Source organism: Colobus angolensis, unplaced genomic scaffold (assembly GCF_000951035.1).
Source record: "Colobus angolensis palliatus isolate OR3802 unplaced genomic scaffold, Cang.pa_1.0 Scaffold35, whole genome shotgun sequence".
NCBI lineage: Eukaryota > Metazoa > Chordata > Mammalia > Primates > Cercopithecidae > Colobus > Colobus angolensis.
Window position 1 is genome coordinate 4,074,765 of NW_012116821.1, and position 21,533 is coordinate 4,096,297.

Consider the following 21,533-nt stretch of genomic DNA (forward strand, 5'->3'; position numbering starts at 1 on the left):
CTGTAATCCCAGCACTTTGGGAGGCCAAGACGGGCGGATCACGAGGTCAGGAGACCGAGACCATCCTGGCTAACATGGTGAAACCCCGTCTCTACTAAAAAATACAAAAAACTAGCCGGACGAGGTGGCGGGCGCCTGTAGTCCCAGCTACTCGGGAGGCTGAGGCAGGAGAATGGCATAAACCCGGGAGGCGGAGCTTGCAGTGAGCTGAGATCCAGCCACTGCACTCCAGCCCGGGAGACAGAGCCAGACTCTGTCTCAAAAAAAAAAAAAAAAAAAAAACTTGCATCACTTAACGATGCGAAGTGTCCTGAGAAATGTGTCGCTAGGCCATTTTGTCACTGTGGGAACCTCACAGAGTGCACTTACACAGACCTAGAGGCACGACTGGTGGCACACCTAGGCTCTGTGGGGCCACTGATTGCTTCCGGACTGTAAACCCGCACAGCATGTCACTGTGTTGAACGCTGCAGGCAACTGAAACACAACGGCAAGTGTTTTTGTATCTAAACATAGAAAAGAGACAACTAAAATACAGTATTATAATCATATGGGATCACCATCGTATATTCGGTCTGTTGTGGACTGAAGCGTCTTTATGAGGTGCATGGCTGTATTAAATAAAATTTGTATGGGTTTCTCTTGTTAATGGGGGCCCTGGCCATGACCCTAGTGATGGGTGACGAAAAGAAATGTTTCCTCCCCTACAAAGGTTTGGTCCCAGTTAGGAGATGGGGAAATCTCAGATATAAAATCGTAAGTGACTTTCCTCTAATCCAGGCAGTGTGTGTTGAAAAAGTCAGGAGCAAATCTCAGAGCCATGAGGCCACAGCCCCTCTTTCAGAATCGCTCCTTGAAGCATGCTGAACCACAGAGAACAAGCACCAGCTCCCCAGGGAGCAGAAGTCAGCACCTCAGGCAGAAGCCTCCCTTCCAGGGAAATCTGCACAGCTGCGCCCGCCTTGACCTTTGCTTTTAACTTCCTTTCTCCTTTGCAGTCAGCTTCCCATTAGGGAGATGATGCTCCGAACGAAGATGGGTTCATTTTGTTCAGACTTTGTCCAGGTTCCCGAAGATGATCTGGAGGATTATTCTGTTGTATGTTTATGGAAATAAACAAAACCAGTCGTGAGCCTCGCAATAGAAGGTAGTGAGTATAAAATGTAAATGGCACCTTGATCAGCACTCAGCCTTCTTCGTATTCACATTGAAATTATCCAGCCTGCCAAGTCTTGCTGATGGGTAAACAGCCTCTCCCCCATTCCCCGTGCAGTGCTCTCTGTTGTTTGGGCTCCATCCCCCTTCTGGTGCCCTCTTCAGGAGAACAATGCTTTGAGTTGAAGGTTATAAACTGACAAACAAGTGGAGTGGTGTGCTGGTAAATGGCTAACAACCAGCTCTCCAGAAACATACAAACAAACTTGGAATGAATAAATATACCTTACATGAGCATTATAAATTGTATTGCTATATAGGATGTGCAGTACACAATTACAATAACAAAATATACAATATTCTTTTTTATAACTCCATATAGCCAGACTTAATAGCTAATGCTTTTGTTGATTTTTGCCAAATGTTTGTCTTGTAGCCAACCTATGATTGTAATTGGTAAACAAATGTAGCTTCAACATGAATGTTGGTTATTTTCATTTACATTTTTGAGCAAGACAAAAGTGAAACAACGAAAATGTGTCTTCAATGAAACATCACAAACATATGTTAGAACTTTACTCATACATTAATGACATAAGCCATTTCTTCGCTAAATGGGATAATAGTTTTTGCAGATCAGATCTCCTTGATTCTTTTGTGCTGTTTACAATGTGATGGCTGCAGATATGACGCATTTTAAATTTAAATTGCATTATGAACACTGCCTTCATCACATTCTTAAGTCTAGAGCCTAGACTAAAACAATGAAATGAAATCAACTCTGATTTGTGGCTTTTGCTGATTTCCATGGTATAAATATTCCCACCAGAGTCACTGAATGAGGAGTTGGAAAGAGATGTGCCGTAAGTAGCAATTTAATTTTATATAATGATTGTATTTAAAAATTGACTCTCAAGATTCCTGGAAATGTCACCATCAGCTGTCACGAGGCAGGGTGAGCTGCCTGCAGCACATCTCGGCTGTGTGTGGTGCGTGTTGGGGGCAGTGTAAGCCCAGACTCCGATTGGAAGGCTACACAGGCATTGCTGAGTCCAGGCAGGCTAAGGCGCTCAATTAGTGAGTTCAGGACACGGATTTTTTTACTTGTTCTTTCACTAATCAGCAAATATTTATGGAGTGTCTAACACATGCCAATCACTGTGATGCCTGGAGGAGACAGGTAGCCCCATGCAGAGCAGAAACAGCCCTGCCCCGCAGAGGGTATGGTCCCAGCTGGTTCTCTATCTCCAAGACTGCTGAGTCCCTCTCTGCCAGACCAACTCATCCGCTCCACCCAGTGTGTAGTGGTCTTGGGACCCTGTGGAAGGGTGCACAGCGGTTCCAGATGACAGGGAGCTATCCTGGACCCCTCGCTCTCCTTCCTGTTCCACAGTAGCCACTACCAAGTCCCAGCCACTTCTGCAAGAGCTCCCTCCCTCCCTCTGCTGCCTGACCTGGGCCAGCGCTCACCCTCACTTCTGCCTCTTCAGCAGCCTCCTGTGGGCTTCCTGCTCCCTCCTCCCCCAGGCCACTCTCCATTCAGCAACTAGGCTGATTTTTAAGATAAAAAAACTGTGTTTTTTGTTTTGTTTTGTTTTTGAGACAGGGTCTCACTCTGTCACCATGCTGGAGTGCAGTGGTGTGATCACAGCTTACTGTAGCCTTGACCAACCTCCTGGGTTCAAGTGATCCTCTCACCTTAGCCTCCCAAATAGCTGGTACTATAGGTATGCACCACCATGCCCGGCTAATTTTTGTATTTTTCTGTAGAGACAGGGTCTCGTATGTTGCCCAGGCTGGGCTTGAACTCCTGAGCTCAAGCAATCCACCCACCTTATCCTCCCCAAGTGCTGGGATTACGGGCATGAGCCACCACACCTGGCCAGATCAAATTTAATGAGCATAAAAACCGAAAATACATTCAAGAGGGTCCATGATGTCAAAGTTAGTTCTTGGAAAAGATTAATTTGACAAATATCTGGCATGATATAGGAAGAAAAAAAGAAAGCACAAAAGTGTGATATCAGGAATAGAAACGGAATCTAACTTCAGAGAGATATCTTTTTAAGAAACAGAAAATAAGACTATAAACAATTGTATGCTGTAGATTTGAAAACTTGGAAATATAGTTATCAGTAGAAAATCTTCCTGCAAAGAAAATTTCAAGCCAAATAGTTTTACTGAGTAGTACCATCAACTTTCAAGGAACTTGTTCCTCTACTCTTATACACTTTCAGAAAATTAAAAAAGAGGAAACACTTCTCCCTCACTATAAAGGCAAAGTGGTATAACATTCAATATAACATGTCTAGACACCCAAACGAGACAAGGACCAATCACAAAGGAAATACAGAGGCCACCTCACTTAAGTGATCACACCACTGCACTCCAGCATGGGTGACAGAGTGAGACCCTGACAGCCTGGCCAACATGGTGAAACCCCATTTCTACTAAAAATATAAAAATTAGCCGAGAGTGGTGGCGCACGCCTGTAATCCCAGCTACTCAGTCAGGAGAATTATTTGAACTCAGGAGGCAGAGGTTGCAGTGAATGGAAATCCTGCTACTGCACTCCAGCCTGGGCGACAGAGCAAGACTCTGTCTCAAAAAAAAAACAAAAAATGAGAGAGAAAGAAATGCCTGGCATAGGCCAGGTACAGCAGCTCACACCTATCAGCCCAGCACTTTGGGAGGCCAAGGTGAACAGATCACTTGAGCCCAGGAGTTCAAGACCAGCCTGGGCATCATGGTGAAACCCCATCTCTATAAAAAATATGAAAATTAGCTTGGCATGGTGTCGTGCACCTGTAGTCCTAGCTACTTAGGAGGCTGAGGTGGGAGGATCACTTACCTGTAAGTTTGAGGCTGCAGTGAGCCAAAATTGTACCATTGCACTCCAGCCTGGGCAACAGACCAAGACTCCATCTCAAAAACAAAAACAAAAAAACAAAATCTATTTCCAACCAAATTTTTTATTCCTAGCCAAGCTATCAAGAAAGTGTAAAAGAATGTCATTTTCCTATATCCACAACCTCAAAAAATTTGCATCCCATGCATCTTTTCTCAAAATCTTGTAGAAGATATTTTCTACCAGTAAATAGAAAATGTGGGATTCAAACAGAACAGAGGGGAGAAAATGCCCAGGATGATGGTGGGGAGATCCCTCCAGGCACCCACGCATTGGGTGTGAAGATAACTTGTCCACAGCTGGTCAGAAGGCCCAGGAGAGCTGTCATTCACAAAGGCAAAACTGACAGGATGTCTCATGCACCTGAGCATCTTAAGAGAGAAATTAGACAACTGGTGCGGGACCTGAGGTTATATTAATAAGTATATTTAAAAATCAAGCAATAAAAATGATAACCATTAATTCTATGGGAAATAAAATGTACAAAAAAATTATAGTATGTGGCTCAGCTGTGCATAACATGTACACTGTGTGTGTGTGTGTTATCTCAAATTTCTAGCGATTTGTAGTAAAAGAGCTGACAAAATAGATTAGTACCTCACAGTGCTGGAGCCAGATGTGTATTATCCTCGAGGGGCTACTGTACTTCAAAGAGGGAGGAAAAAAACTAGGCTTGAGAAGCTAAGGAAAGCTCCCTAGAGGATTTTTTAAGTGTTTTGATGTATCTTGGAGATTGGCCTATATTCCTCCTAAAAATAAGCTCTCTGTAGCCAACGATACAATGTTTAAAATATGGCACATGCTGAACTCAGTCTCTCATTTCAGAAAACAAATCTGCATGTGTGTTCTCTGAAGTTCTTCTTAGTGCGCCTCTTGATGCACTATATTTTGAGTGTTACCAAACCTGAGCTCTTTCTTTTTTTTAAATCCTGAGATGATTAAACACAAATGCTCATGTTAATGAATGAAGGCTAAAACCTAACAGTGCGCAGTGCAATATGATCAGCAGTTATGGGAAGATATGCAAGCCCTGATAGGGGAGCCTGGCTAGCATACAAAAGCTGTTCCAAAATGTAAAGGGAGAAAAGAAATAAAAATACAGAGCGAGGAAGAGCGGGTGGAGTGACAGAGTAGGCACAGACAGCAGGAAACATGGGAATGCTGAGACCGCTGGCACCTGAGTGGTCATTAGACTTGCCTGTGGAGTTTGGACAAATACAGATTCCTGGGATCGATATTTCACAATTATTTAGGTTCAATTGTGTAGGTTTTGTCCCTAAAAGTAAGAGGTTTCCCGCAGTGCAGGCAGGATCAATCTTGCGTGGAAACCTGCCCTGGATTCAGATGGAAATGCACTAACATCGTCTGGAAAGGCTGTTTCTCCACGTATTACTGGAAAAATTCACAAGAGATCACACTACGCTTTGGAGAAGCCATTCCGTAGAAGACGTGTTAATTTGTTAACTCTGTAGTTTGCACACTAGTGTTGAGCTTGTAGAGGGTGAGAAACTCCTCTGCCTAGACTTTTTTTTTTTTTGATGGTTTTAGTACAAGTGGGAAGAGGCACCTCACTTGGACACGCTTCATTAAAAAATATTTATTATGACTACAACCCTAATGGTCTTAGTTTTAAATGTTAAACTGCATTAGGCCAAGTGGAGCCCGAGAAGCCAGAAGTCGCCCCCGGGAGCTGTCCGCGGTGCTGAACGCGGTAGCCCTTTCCCAGCAGGAAAGGGCTCTCAGTCCGGCCCCCAAGCCCCATTTTCCTTCGTGCTCCCACCTCCAGTGTCTTCCCTTCCCAGCGCTGCCACTGGCGAGGGCGGCACTGAGATTTTTGTCCTGGGCGGCAGACGACCTTGTGTTGCACTTCCTCCCCCGCCTTCTGCCTCTCCCGGGGCGGCGGCGGATGGGCGCGGAGGCGGATGGGCGCGGCCCCCTCCCCCACTCAGGCCCCCTCCTCGGGGCGGGGGCCGGCCCGGCTCCTCGCGTGCTCGCGGCGGCGCCCTGAGCGCACCGGGTCCGCTTCCTGCGCGCCCCCTCCCCACCTCTCCAGCACCTGCTCCTCCTCCTCGGTCCCGCCCAGCGCGCCGGCAGCCCGATCCCCGGTGCTTGGAGGAGAGAGGGGGCGCAGGCGGCGACACAAAGGGCGGAGCGGCGGGGCCGGGGCCCGGGAGGCTGCGCAACATGGACGCCGAGTACCCTGCCTTTGAGCCCCCGCTCTGCAGCGAGCTCAAGCACCTGTGCCGACGGCTGCGGGAGGCGTACCGTGAGCTCAAGGAGGACCTCACGCCCTTCAAGGATGACCGCTACTACAGGTGGGCGCGGCGCGGGCAGCTGCGGGGCGGCCGGAGGCTTCCGGGCCGCAGTCCCCTCCCGGACCCTGGCGGCGCCCGAGGCTTGGCCTGGTCCCGCCCTCGGCCGCCTCCGCCCGCCTGGCGCGGAGCGTAAGGATGGGGACGGGGTCGGACTGGGGATCTGGGAGGGACCCGGAAGGGGACGGGGAGCAGGGGTGCTGGCAGCGGCGCGCAGGTTCCTGGATCTAGGGCAGCCCCGCGCCCCCGGGCGAAGGGCCGATTTCCCTTCAGCTCAAACCCGAGCCTAGGCTCCCGCCAACCCCGTAAAGGAGCTGCGGGTTCTGGCTCCTCCCCGCGCCCCGCGTCGTTCTCCCCCTGCGCCCGCCCCGCCACCCCGCTCGGGCCTCACGCAGCGGAGTCTAGGGAGGCGACCGCGCGCGCTCCGGCGTCAGGAGGAGGGTCTTGGCCGCAGCTCTGAGCGCCCCAAGCCCCAGGGCTTCGCAGGACGCCTCCGTGGCTGGGGCGCCGCCGAGGGCTGGGGGCGGACGGGCGTGGCGGGGCGCCCTGCGGGGACACCGCGCCTGGGAGCCGCTGTGTGGAACTTGTTTGCGTTCATCTCTGTCTCCCTCTCCTGCGGCCTAGGGGAGAGCGGTGGGGGCTGCAGACCCTGGCGCCGGCACCCCCTCCTTACTCTCCGAGCTCTGCAGTTCGGAGGGGAAGGAACCTCTGTTCGCCGCCAACGGCCGATGTATCCAAAGGCTCGGCGGTGTCGTGACAGGACCCTATCGCGAGTGGGTAGAAAGCTCCCTCACCCCACATCTCAACCTTCCTCATCTGTTAAATGGGAAGCCTGAATCAGAAGGTCTCGGAAAGCTGAGGTTTAATCATGATTTACTCACTCTGTGCTAAGGATGGCGAGGATATCGCACTGCTATGGGGAACGGGTGGTCGTCATTTTTGTAAGACCCATCTTGTGCTAATAATCATGGGTACATGCTCAGAAAAAGGTATGTCACACTTATCCTCACATCTGTTCGAAAACCTAATGCCTTCCCACGGCTAATCAGCAACGCAGAGGGACCGGGGTCATGGTTACTGAGTGAAAATGCCTATTTTTAAAAAATGTAAAAAATCATGTGATACAGCTTTTGGGCGAGCCTGGAAATCTGTCTAATGCAGCCTCCTGGGAGACCTGAGGGTATGGGAAAAGAACCTACAGTTTCATATCATACTTTTTTTTTTTTTTTGAGACGGAGTCTCGCTCTGTTGCCCAGGCTGGAGTGCAGTGGTGCGATCTCCACTCACTGCAAGCTCCGCCTCCCAGGTTCACGCCATTCTCCTGCCTCAGCCTTCCATGTAGCTGGGACTACAGGCGCCCGCCACTGCGCCCGGCTAATTTTTGTATTTTTAGTAGAGATGGGGTTTCACCGTGTTAGCCAGGATGGTCTCGATCTCCTCACCTCGTGATCCGCCCGTCTCGGCCTCCCAAAGTGCTGGGATTACAGGCGTGAGCCACCGCGCCCGGCCTCCTACTTGTTAAATAAGATTATTTCCAATCTCCTTTTCTACTACTCCCCCGCCCCCCACCCCCTACTCTTTTTTTTTTCTATTTATTTATTTATTGAGACAGGGTCTTGCCCTGTCGCCCAGGCTGGAGTGCAGTGGTGCAATCTTGGCTCACTACATCCTCCACCTCCCTGACTCAAGCAGTCCTTCTACCTCAGCCTCCCGAGTAGCTAGGACTGCAGGCCCGTGCCCCATCACCTAATATTTGTATTTTTTGTAGAGATGGAATCTCCCTGTATTGCCCAGGCTGGTCTGAAACTCCTGGGCTCAAGTGATGCTCCCACTTGGGAGCATCAATACTTGGCCTCCCAAAGTATTGAGATTACAGGCATGAGCCACTGTGCCTGGCCTTTTTTTTTTTTTTTTTTTCTGTATTTTCTTTTCCTGGGAATATTTCTTTGGCAACAGAGCTAAGTGAAAGTGGAATGATCGCTATGAAAATAGCAGAGAAGAGAACACACCCCAGTGGTTAATCTCCATCTTTATTCATTGACCAATTTATTCACCTGGTAGTTACTGAGCATCTTTTATGTTCCTCCTGTTGGTTGGTCTAGGCGTTGTGAATACAGCGGTGAGCAAGACAGGGTCTCTGCTGTCCTGGGGCTTACAGATAATAAACCAAGTGACATGAGAGAGTGACAGGGTGCTGCCACACAGAAGGTAGTCAGGTGAGACTCATCTTGAAGGTGACATTTGTCTGAGAACTGGAAAATGAGGAGCTAACCAGACAAGGAGGCAGGGAGGAAAGTCCCAGAAGAGGAAAGAGGATTGCAAAGTCCCTGAGGCCATAAAAACATGAAATATTCAAGGCACAGACGGAAGACCAGTGAGCCTGGAGCACTGTAGTCAGAGAGAGAGGCAGGGCCAGGCCCTGAAGTGCTTTGAAGATCAGACTAAGGAATGTGGATTTCACTGGGATTGCAGTGTGAAGCCACTAGAGGATTTTACACGGGACAAGTGACATCAGCAATTTGGCTGCCTGTACTAGAGCAAGCATTTGAGTCTGCTCCAGGAGACACTTCCTTAGCTGAGTTGGAGCTTGAAGACAGATTGACAGCGGTTGGAAGTGATCAGTGATGGATTCTGCACCCCCACCGTGAGCCCAGGTTGACTGCAGAGTACTTTACAGTATTTTGTATAGACAGGGCAGTTAGGCTGAATCACAAAGTCTGTTTTTAGTGAGAAGATGTTTTAGATCACTGAACTATCTTCAGTAGCTCCATTGAATTTTTTATATCAATGGATTGTCGCTGTACAAAACTAGGTGAAATACTGTTGGGTTTCTAAGTTGGGAAGCTGCTAGTTACAGCTCCTGCATCTGTCTAGCTGGAAGGTGAAATTACTACTACGATTTTGGTTCCTTCTCTTCTCACTGTCTTCATTTCCTTATTGGTGATTTATGAGTAAAACGCACCAGCTCTTTTCCCTGGAGGACCAGGGACTCACCTCACGTGGTTGGCAGTTTTCTCATAACAGGGCGAAGCAAAGAACACAGCTGCTAAAGCTCCGTTTACAGAATATGATTGGCCCCTCTGTTCACCAGCATGGCTGTTTGCATATTTGCTACATAATTTGGCATCAGTGAAGAGCTGCAGCTATGTGATCAAAGGACTCATGGCCATTTTCACAAAATGAGAGATGATAGTTGTACTGCCTGTCAGGAGAGGGAAGGTGGTAAAACAGTAGGCCAGGGATCTGAAATCCTGGTTCTAGCCCCAGTTTTACCCTTTGCTAACTCCCCTACCTTGGGGGGAATTAATTGCATTTCATTGGCCAATCCATTTCCACATCAGGATAAAGAAACTCTCTTCACAAGGATTTTCATAAGACTCAAACACTTTATGAAGAGAGCACTAAAGATGTTTTCAGATACACATAACAGAAAAACCACAGCGAACCAGTCTAAACAAAAGGAAACTAAGGATTGGGTTGCTGATCCAGCAACCTATTGATGTAATCGAGTTCTTTCATTTTAACTTGATAGCAATTGGCTGCTAATAATCATCTGGGCTATTGCTTCTCATTCACATTCATGGGGGAAACTGGCTGGCTTTCTATGGCTGTCTGTAAAAGAAAAAGAATAACTTGAAGTCTACGGAAAACTCCTTGACTCTCCTCTACACCCCACCAAAGTGGTAACAAGGACATGGAATGTTCACGCACTGCAGATGGGAGGGTAAATTGCTATAATCATTATGGAAAACCACTTGGCAACAGCTACTAAAGTTGAACACACACATTTCCTTAGGCCCAGCATTTTCTGTCGGTGATATGCCCGGCAGAAATGTATTCATGGGCCGTCAGAAGACATGTACTAAAAAGTGTTCATAACAACACAAGTTGTAATACTCCTAAACTGGAAAGTAGCCAGATACTAAAAAACAGTAGAACGGACAAAGGCAGCCGGGCGCGGTGGCTCGTGCCTATAATCCCAGCACTTTGGGAGGCCAAGGCGGGCAGATCACTTGAGCCCAGGAGTTCGAGACCAGCCTGAGCAACGTAGTGAAAGCTCATCTCTACTGAAAATACAAAACTTAGCTGGGTGTGGTGGTGCATGCCTGTGATCCCAGTTACTTGGGAGGCTGAGGCATGAGAATCACTTGAACCCCAAGGGAATTGATAAGATCAGGATTCTCAGTACTGGCTGCAGAATCATCTCAAGGAGCTATTTCTTTTTTTTTTTTTTTTGGGGGGGGAGTGGGGGAGAGAGTCTCACCCCGTCACCAAGGCTGGAGTGCAGTGGTGTGATCATGGCTCACTGCAGCCTTGACCTCCTCAACTCCTCCCCCGCAGCCTCCCAAGTAGCTGGTACTACAGGCATGTGCCACCATACCCAACTAATTTTTTTGTTCATTTGAATTTTTTCGTAGAGATGAGGTCTCACTATGTTGCCCAGGCTGGTTTTGAACTCCTGAGCTCAAGGATGTGAGGGAGCTTTTAAAAACACAGATGTCCAGGCCCCACCCTTGAGGATTCGGATGTAATTGGTTTGGGCTGGATCTCTGCCAGGATGGAGAGCCATGAGGGGTGAGTGAAATCTCTCAGAGCAGGCTGGGCGCGGTGGCTCACACCTGTAATGCTAGCACTTTGGGAGGTTGACGGGGGCGGATCACTTGAGATCAGGAGTTTGAGACCAGTCTGGCCAACATGGCGAAACCCCATCTCTACTAAAAATACAAAAATTAGCCGGGTTTGATGGCAGGCGCCTGTAATCCCAGTTACTCAGGAGCCTGAGGCAGGAGAATTGCTTGAACCAGGGAGGTGGAGGTTGCAGTGAGCCGAGATTGCGCCACTGCACTGCAGCCTGGGCGACAAGAGCGAGACTCCCATCTCAAAAAACAAAAAAACAAAAAACCAAAAGAATTATCTTAGAGCAGCGGGAGACACCCTGAGGCACCCATTTCCTCCTCTGCTGGATTTTCCAATGGGCGGCAGTACTGGCAGCCAGGTGCCACGTCTCCCTCTCCCCACACAAAGCTCAGTGACCACTGTCAGCTCACCTTGGCTCGTGCTCCGTTTCCACGCCTCCAGGCTGGCCCACCTTCCTTTCTGCTTTGACACCTTTGATCAGGTTACATTCAGGTTGAAAGGTCTGGGAGCCATGTTTTCTGTTTAAGGCCAGCGTCATTTCCTGACACATCTGTACTGATTTTGATGTAAGCATTTCAGAGGACCTCATTTTTTCTCCTTGTTTTCAAATTACTGGATACACCTCAGTGTAACTATTGACTGACAACTGTCTCTATCTTTTGTTTCTTTTTTTGGTGGGAGGAGACAGTGAGTGTCCCTGATGAGACTGGGATTTTATCTTTTTTTTTTGAAATAGAGTCTTGCTCTGTCACCTAGGCTGGAGTGCAGTGACCTGATCTCAGCTCACTGCAACCTACGCCTCCCGGGTTCAAGCGATTCTCCTGGCTCAGCCTCCCAAGTAGCTGAGATTACAGGCATGCGCCACTATGCCTGGCTAATTTTTGTTTTTTTTAGTAGAGACAGGGCTTCACCGTGATGCCCAGGCTGGTCTCGAACTCCTGACCTCAAGTGATCCACCCGCCTTGACCTCTCAAATTGCAGGGATTACAGTCGTGAGCCACTGCACCCAGTCTAGATATTCTTTTAATCACATAGCCAGAGGCTAACATTCTGAATCTCACATATAGTATTGGGCATATTTATGTCTATAATGGACATCTCTCGAATTGTATTTTGTCAGATACTGTTACTCTCTTACTGAGTCCTTACTGTGTACTGGGTTCTGGACCAAGTGTTTACATGCATCATCTTATATAATCTTCCCAGTAACCCTCAGAGGAAAATGAAGTCTAGCCAGACCAAGTAATTTGTCCGAGGTTGCATTTTAGAACCAGAATTCAAACCCTGTATCAAACCCTGTATCAAAGTCTGTATCGTATGCATTTATCAGCTCTCTTCCTGGTGGTTACCCAGGCTTAATTATTTCTTTGTGAACCTTGGGGTAGGCGTGGCTGTTGTCCATACAGCAGAGTATGGGTTTTTTCTGTTGTTTGTTTGTTTTTGAGACAGAGTCTTGCTCTGTTGCCCAGGCTAGAGTGCAGTGACACGATCTCGGCTCACTACAACCTGCGCCTCCCGGATTCAAGCAATTCTTATGCCTCAGCCTCCTGAGTAGCTGGGACTACACGCGTGGACCACCATGCCTGAATAATTTTTGTGTTTTTAGTAGAGAAGGGGTTTCACCAGGTTGGCCAGGCTGGTCTCGAACTGCTGACCTTGGGATCCGCCTGCCTCAGCCTCCAGAGTGTTTTTTTTTTTTTTTTTTTTGAGACGGAGTCTCCCTCTGTCACTCAGGCTGGAGGGCAGTGGCGTGATCTCAGCTCACTGCAACCTCCGCCTCCCATGTTCAAATGATTCTCCTGCTTCAGCCTCCCAAGTAGCTGGGACTACAGGCGCATTCTACCACACCCGGCTAATTTTTTGTATTTTTAGTAGAGATGAGGTTTCACCGCGTTAGCCAGGATAGTCTCGATCTCCTGACCTCGTGGCCCACTTCCCTCAGCCTGCCAAAGTGCTGGGATTACAGGCGTGAGCCACCGTGCCTGGCCTCAGAATATGTTTATTTAAGCCACATCTCACTCTGAATTGAGAGGAAAAAAATAAGGATACTAATTTCCTGGATAGCAGAGCAGGTATAAGCATCCCATCTGTTCTTCCTGGTCATCATCCGGCTGCAGCGATGACTCAGCTGTGGCAACTGAAAGACCATCCTTTGCCAGAGGAGAACAGGCCTCAAGGCTGGTGGGACACCTGAAGCTTGAAGTGGGCCTTGTTCCCCAGATACGGAAGCTGGGGCTCTGGGGCCGCCTTCTGGGACTGCGGTAAGAAAACAGCACAGCCTGCGGGCTCCAGCAGCAGGGATGTGTCGTTCCCCAGTTCTGAGGCCCGGAGTCCGAAATCCAGGTGTCGGCAGGATTGGCTCCTCCTGAGGGACATTCTGTCCCAGGCCTTTTCTCCGCCTTCTGGTAGCTTCAGGCTTGGCTTGTAGATGTCTGTCATCTCCCTGTGTCTTTACATCGTCTTCCTTCTATGTGTGTTTGTGTCAGAATCTCCCCTTTTTATAAGGACATCAGTCACACTGGATTTAGGGCCCACCCTAATGACCTTATTTTAGCTTGCTGGTCTGCCAAGGCCTTAGCAAATCAGGCCACGTTCACAGGCACAGGGTATTAGGACTTCAGCATCTTTTTGGGGACAGAAGCCACGCCATTAACGGGCTTTCCTTGAAAAGAACAGCTCATGTGTTGATACAGGACTGTGGATTTTGGCTTCTCTCTGCCGGTATTTTCTAAACATAGCAGCTGAGTATTTGAGGAACAAGAGTCAGGAGGACTGGCTGGGTCCTGGCTTGGATCGGCCGCTGTGCTTATTGGAAATAGGGTCTGCCATCTTATAGGATGATCTCGGATCCCTCCTGGCTCTAAAACGGAGACAGCAGACTCATAGTGCAGCTGTGTCTGGATCAGGGTGGCTCTGTCTTCCCAGCAGAGGTGTCTGAAATCTTCACTGTGTCACCTGAGTTGCCTGAGGTTTCTCAGGTGCAAATTGGGGAGGGTGTGTGTGTGTGTGTGTGTGTGTGTGTGTGTGTGTGTGTGTGTGTTGGGATGAGAGAGAGTATGCAATGAAGGCAGAGGAAACAGGCTCCGGCCTAGCTCAGGAGGTGTTCGGTCGGAGATACGGTGCTCAGTGCATCCTGGCTTGAAAGTCTAGGGTTCCAGGAAACCCCTCGGTCCCGGAACAATTAGGATGGTTGGCCACCCTAAAGGTGGATCAGGACACAAGGAGCCACTCCAGGTTAAGCCAGGCTGGGTGAGGCAGGGTTGGAGACTCAGATGAGCCGTCTGCTGGGGTAGTGTGTGTACGCTGGGGTATCACGGTCAGGTAGCGGGCAGAAGGCCGCTGACACCCAGCTGAACAGTGCAGAAAGGGGACGGGACGCTGATTTCCCCAATTTCTTCAGCCTCAATGGCATTCCCTTCCGTGAGCCTCGGGGCAAACCCCTGAGCTCTTGCGCTCTGGGGTCTTGGTCTTCCCGCCTTCCTTCCAGCTGGCTGATTCTCTTGCTCTCCTTGGCTCAGTCCTCATCGCCCCTCCCCACTCAGTGGACAGCTCCTTGTAAGGCCTGCCCATGGCCTCAGGGCTGTGCTTCTCAAAGGAGAACTCCCTCCTGCTCTTTTTATAACAGCAACTATATTGTAGTCCCTCTTTTCCTATCCTGAAATGAAATTCCTTGAAATCGTCATACATGCTTCCATAACTTAAAAAAATTAAATTACTCTAAATGTCATCTAAACAAGCAATTGAAGAAATAGCATGCATTTCAACGTGAAAATGCCCTGGCAAGACTACCCTAAAAGGAAAACGCCCCAGGAGTGACGGTTTAGAAAGCTGGCACCTTAGAGCCGCACAGGGAGAGGCTGCTGCCCACCGCTCAGGGGCCAGGCAGCTCTGCAGGTCCCGTTCCCCTGCGGCTTGCTCAGCCGTGGGCTGCAGGGCACTGCTATGCCTACTCCGAACGTTTCTGCACCAGCGTTCCCGCTACATGCCCCTTTCTTCCTTACCCCATGTTTCCTGGAGTTGTGAGGTTTATGCCATACTTAGGAAATCAGGACAAGGTCCCATTGTTCTGCGTGTTCAAGGCCATAGCAGAGGATTTATTTGTGACCCTGGGATCCACAGCTGCATAGACTCATCATGTGCCCGGGACTGGCCTCCCCGGCCTTGTCCTGACTTGGAAAGTTGTGGCAAATGACGGGTCTCGCTGGAGCAGCCCTGGTTTTGCTATGTAGGAAGCAGTTTGAGCAAAGGGCTGATTGCCCGCCTCTGGGAGCAGAGCTCTGAAGGCGTGAGACAGGCACGTCGTGAGCAACGCCGCCCGCTTTTCCAGCTGCTATGGGATGCAGGGGCACATGGCGGGTGGGCGTTGTCCTGCCTTTTCTGTCTCCTGGGGAGTGAAGGAAACGAACAGAACTTGGAAACGTGACGTAAGGGGGCACGGCTGCACTCTTTCCATTCTTTTTTAAGTTTTTTTGGTGGTTGTTGCCTTGTTTTTTTAGAGATGGGGTCTCACTATGTTGCCCAGGTTGGAGTGCAGTGGCTCCTCATAGTGCAGTCATGGTGCACTACAGCCTGGAACTTCTGGGCTTAAGTGATTCTTACTCTTCCACCTCAGCCTCCTGAATAGCAGGGGCTCTGGCTTCCCATTCTTTTAAATATACCCACATGCCTAGGAAAGTGCTCTCTGTGCTGTGTTTGTTAATGGCAGAGTACAGCCAGCAAAGTAATCTTGGTTGTTTACTGTTGACGTTCAGTTTAAGTCTTGTCAGGACTTAAAGACAGAGTTTTGTTCCTAAGTGAAGATAATGACCAGCTTCCCTGGCTTATCTATCTGGCATGACCGGGGCAGTGTTTCTGATTTGTAAACCCATGCTCTTCGGGGAACAGGCCGACAAAGATTACTTCCTACTCCATCTGGAAAGGGCAAGCATGCTCCTGCCTGGTGGTGACAAGCTGGGAGCTCCAGAACCCTCGTTCTTCCAGTGGAGACTGTTCTCAACTTCTGCAAGGGGAAATGCAAAACCAAATACCCTTCCCTCAGGCTGCAGTAGGAATGAGAACATTTAGAACTTTGCTGTAGTTCTCATCATTGGCAGCTATGTCAGGGACAGCTAGAGGCATTGACAGTCACTTTATAAAGATATGGCACTACGGCATTTAAGACTGTTGGTTGCAAATATTAGTCTCAGCCAAAAAGGGTAAACTTATTACGAGAATACAGGGATCGCTCACAGACCAAAGGGCAAAAATGCAACCGAACCCCAGGGGGGAGCCGGCACTGAAACGGAACCCCGGGGGGGAGCCGGCGCTGAAACGGAACCCCAGGAAGGTGCTGATGTCGCATGGATTCCATGGGTTCGTCTTCTAGATCTCTCTTGCCACGCCCTAAACCGTGGGTTATCAAATTTGCTGTACATTTGGAATCCTTTAGGGAGCTTTAAAAATACTGATGCTGGCCGGGTGCAGTGGCTCACACCTGTAATCCCAGCACTTTGGGAGGCCAAGGTGGGTGGATCACAAGGTCAGGAGTTGGAGACCAGCCTGGCCAATATGGTGAAACCCTGTCTCTACTAAAAATACAAAACTTAGCCAGGTGTGGTGGTGGGCTCCTGTAGTCCCAGCTACTTGGGAGGTTGAGGCAGGAGAATCATTTGAACCCGGGAGGTGGAGGTTGCAGTGAGCTGAGATTGTACCACTATACTCCAGACTGGTCAACAGAGTGAGACCCCATCTCAAAAACAAAAACAAACAAACAAATAAACAAAAAGTACTGATGCCAGCTGGGTGCAGTGGCTCACGCTTATAATCTCAGCACTTTGGGAGGCTGAGGTGGGCAGATTGCTTGAGCCCAGGAGTTCCATACCAGCCTGGACAACATGGCGATGCCTAATCTCTACAAAAAATACAAAAATTAACTGGCCAGGTGGCATGTGCCTGTAGTCCCAGCTACTTAGGAAGCCGACGTTGGAGGATTATCTGAGCCTGGGAATTTGAGGCTGCAGTGAACCATGACTGTGCCACTGCACTTCAGCCGGGCAACACAGTGAGACCCTGTCTCTAAATAAATAAATAAATACAAATACCGACGCCTAAGCCCTGCTTCAGATCTGACTCAGTTGGTTTGGGGTTCAGCCTAAACACTGTGATTTTTAAAGCTCCCCAAGTGATTCTAACGCGCAGATACTGAGACCCATTGTCTTAAACTAATTTGCTTCTCTGTCTTTTTGTCTCATCTGTCCTGGGGCCCCCAATCTCTGATCAATACAAATACTCTCATCTCATGCTTTCGCCACCCATTCAGCAGGAGGCAAGTGCTACCAGGCAGGCGCTCCTGGAAGTCACCATTGACACGGGGTCTCCCCCCTCAGCTGGGGCCTCAACGAAGCTCTGAAATCCTGCTAGCTTTTCCCAGGCTGCTCATTTCTCCAGACTTTGTAACAACGATTCCAAACCTTCTCCACCTCTTTGCACTGGATCTAGTTGACAGGCCCCCCAGGCCCCCTTGGTCCTGCCATATCCACTTCCCCTCTTCCATCCTGCCCCCGGCCACTGGCCCCTGGCCTTGTCTCCCTACCTGACCTCCTGGTGCAGGCCCCGGAGGTTGCGGTGAGTTGATGCCGTGCCATTGCACTCTGGCCTGGGCAACAAGAGTGAAACTGTCTCAAAAAAAAAAAAAAAAAGTCCTGACAAATAGGTTGGTGAAGGCCATGAAGAGAAGCAGTTCCCAGCCTCTGCCCCTTCCCAGCCTCTGCCCCTTCCGCCCCACAGACCAAAGAGCTGCTTGACATGGGGGCTTGTTTGCACCATGCTGACTGAACTGGCAGCCACGGGCTTGGCTGGATGTGTAGGTCAGACTTTGGCCAAGGGTGACAGTGACTAGACAGAGCTAACAGATTGTTTCCTAACGCAGTAGTTTGGAAATAAACCAGCTGTGTTTGTCCTGAAGCTCTGGCCCGCGTGCACCCTCTGAAATGTACTCTCTGACCTCCTGTCTGACTCCATCCTCTCTCCTTTCCCTGGGATTGTACCACTCTCAATAAAATTGACATGGAAACTGTTGCTGTAGGTTCTGTGTTTGAGGGAACCCAGCTGCTAAGACATTCTTTAAATATTGAGATAATCTTGTCCAGTAACTCACAGAAAAACATGGGCCAGAAGGAGGGTGGCCAACGATCCTGGTTTGCCTGGGACAGAGGGCGTCTTCGGGACGAGGGACTGACAGTGCTTATACTTCGAAAGTCTCAGGCAAACCAGAATCAGCCGGTTGCTCTGGCCAGGTGGCAGGAACGCTCTCAGCTTCCACCTCTAATCCTGGCTCACTGGCCCTTCAACTCCCTTCCCTCGCTTCCGTGGGAAGGTGTCCTCATTCTCTAAACAATGAGGAAATGGGTGTCTTATTGTGAGGCAGCCAGCAAGCCCAGGGCAGTCATTTGTTCAACACACAGGGGCTGGGTGTCTTTCTCTACCAGGCTGGGTGCCAGGTCCTGGAAAGAGGACTTACTTAAAGGCTTTCATGGTGAGGTCGCAGGAGATGATGATGGAGAAGCGCTGCTCAAACATTGAAAATAAATTAAAATACATGTTTCAGTTTGATAGCTTGGGAGTGATACTTAAAAACCACCCAAGGCAGAGAAGGTGAAGGGTGTTGGGAGGCTGGAGCCTCCTTCCTGGTCAGCACCCGGGGCTTGTGAGTGATGGCCTTGCTGTTCCAGAGAGGCAGGGAGGGGCCTGCTCTACTCACCAGGCTTTGTTATTGTAAATTTCAGAAATCAGCAGGGGCCACAGAAAATAGGGCATTTGCTTTAATGGTGGCAAAGGGGACAAAATGAGGGAATATGTGTACACTTCTTTTTTTCTTTTTTTGAGATAGTCTCTCTCTCCCAGGCTGGAGTGCAGTGGTGTGATCACGGCTCACTGCAACCTCTGCCTCCCGGGTTCAAGCAATTCTTCTGCCTCAGCCTCCGGAGTAGCTGGGACTACAGGTGCGCCTGGCTAATTTTTGTATTTTTAGTAGAGATGGGGTTTCACCATATTGGCCAGGCTGGTCTCGAACTCCTGACCTCGTGATCCACCCGCCTTGGCCTACCAAAGTACTGGGATTACAGGCATGAGCCACCGCACCGGCCTACGCTTCTTAACATATAGTAGTAGACTTTCAAGTGATTATGAATGTTCTGTGCATAATTATCTCACCTTTGGAGATGAAGAAAGGAGAGAATGCAAACATGGTTGTTTTTTTTTTTTTTTTTTTGAGACGGAGTCTCGCTCTGTGGCCCAGGCTGGAGTGCAGTGCAGTGGCGCGATCTCAGCTCACTGCAAGCTCCGCCTCCCGGGTTTACGCCATTCTCCTGCCTCAGCCTCCGGAGTAGCTGGGACTACAGGCGCCCGCCACCTCGCCCGGCTAGTTTTTTTGTATTTTTTAGTAGAGACGCGGTTTCACGTGTTAGCCAGGATGGTCTCGATCTCCTGACCTTGTGATCCGCCCGTCTCGGCCTCCCAAAGTGCTGGGATTACAGGCTTGAGCCACCGCGCCCGGCCGCAAACATGGTTGTTTATAGACTTCAAGACTATGGTGGTGTCAGCCTAAAAACAAACAGAGAGCAGCTTTCAAAAATACTTATTTGGGAGCAAAGCATTGCAGTGGGAATATGCATTCCACAGTAAGCTCTGTGCGTAGTCAGGGCGGTACAGGAAGACAAAGGTTTTTAAAGGAAAAATGAAGAGGATGACATAATTGCTTTGAGATCATTATTTTTGGCTACAAGGATCAATAACAAGGGTGATGCCAATTTGAGGTGGGACAGGCAGTGGCTGGGCAGGTGGTGTTGCAGGAGTATTTTTTGTGTGTAAGGTGGTAACGGCCTTTATGCAACGTTGTGGTTTTTGTAGAGTCTTTTGTGATAGTTTTTGTTATCAGGCATTTATGCATAAGACTCCTCTTCATGGCCTTCCCCAACCTATTTGTCAGGACTTTTTCTTCTTCTTCTTTTTTTTTTTTTTTTTTTAACACAAGTGACTCCATTTTGATTCTGATAATTTTCCCATTCCCTCTTTTGATCAAGATCTTTCTCCAAAAGCGTCGCTGATCAATCATCCTGTAGTTAGGTTTTGATGTCCCTCTGTGCTTGGATGGACCTGTCTTGGGTTGCTGCTCTGGTCCCATGTTGGAGGGCGTGAATGGTGGCCAGGAGTGTCAAAACCCTTTCAGCCACATTTGAGCAACAAGGGAGCTTTGAAGGGAGTGGCTGTGAGGCTAAGAGATGGGGTTTCACCACGTTGGTCATGCTGGTCTTGAACTCCTGACCTCAGGTGATCAGCCCACCTCAGCTTCCCAAAGTGCTGGGATCATAGGCATGAGCCACCAAGACCTGCTGAGACTTGTTTCTTAAAATGTATCTAGTTTTGGCCGGGCGCGGTGGCTCATGCCTGTAATTCCAGCACTTTGGGAGGCTGAGGCGGGCAGATCACGAGGTCAAGAGATGGAGACCATCCTGGCCAACATGGTGAAACCCTGTCTCTACTAAAAATACAAAAATTAGCTGGGCGTGGGTGGCACGTACCTGTAGTCTCAGCTACTTGGGAGCCTGAGACAGGAGAATTGTTTGAACCTGGGAGGTGGAGGTTGTGGTGAGCTGAGATCGCACCATTGCATTCCGGCCTGGGCCTCAAGAGCGAAACTCTGTCTCCAAAAAAAACAAAAAAAAACCAAAAACAATGAAAACTCTGCCTCAAGAAGTGAAATTACCATTCTGAATGAAAAAAAAAATTTTTCTGTCTTGAAACTAGAGAAATTAAGTGGCTTTCAGGAAAAAATGTGGCAGAAATAGAAACTGTCAGCCAGGCACAGGGGCTCATGCCTGTCATCCCAGCACTTTTGGAGGCTGATGCAGGAGAATCACCTGAGCCTAGTTTGAGACCAGCCTGGGCGACATGGTGAAACCCTAGTCCTACAAAATAATTTTCAAATTAGCCAGGTGTGGTGGTGTGTGCCTGTGGTTCCAGTTACATGGGCGGCTGAGGCAGGAGGAGCGTTTGAGCCTGAGAGGTCGAAGCTGCCTATGAGTCGTGATGGTGCCATTGCACTCCAGCCTGCTGACAGAGAGAGTCCCTGTCTCCAAAAAATAAAAATAAAAATAAAAAGTTTGGAAATGAACCAGACACTTAATGAATATCTATTGTTTAATATACCATAAAACTTGAAGTTTTTAAATTACATAAAAAGCTTATTTATAAACATGTATACCATTTATATTTACAAAATTTATTTTTAACAATTATATACCTAGATTACTTATTAAAACTGAGATATTAGACAAAGCCAGTCATCACTTAGTTATTTCTCTGTTAACCATTTTTATAGCCTGTGCATATCAGGTGTTCACCTAAGAACCTTAAATATATGGTTATTTTGTCAGTAACTCAGAAGATACAGCTATTTGTATTAAACCAACAATATTAAATTAGTCTTATGAAATAATTGTACAAAAAGTTTTACTTTAGGGTGGGTTTATAGTTTTATCATC

At 48.7% G+C, this 21,533-nt stretch overlaps 1 protein-coding gene across 1 annotated transcript in view; it reads left to right on the forward strand.

Annotated features, from left to right (window-relative positions):
- The first annotated feature begins 5,982 nt into the window (after positions 1 to 5,982).
- TMEM181 (transmembrane protein 181) overlaps positions 5,983 to 21,533 on the forward strand; it is a 106,734-nt gene continuing 91,183 nt past the window's right edge. The window contains 2 exon segments of the mRNA XM_011952763.1: positions 5,983 to 6,039; positions 6,041 to 6,378. Coding sequence (XP_011808153.1) covers positions 5,986 to 6,039; positions 6,041 to 6,378 — 392 coding nt within the window. The 5' untranslated portion in view covers positions 5,983 to 5,985.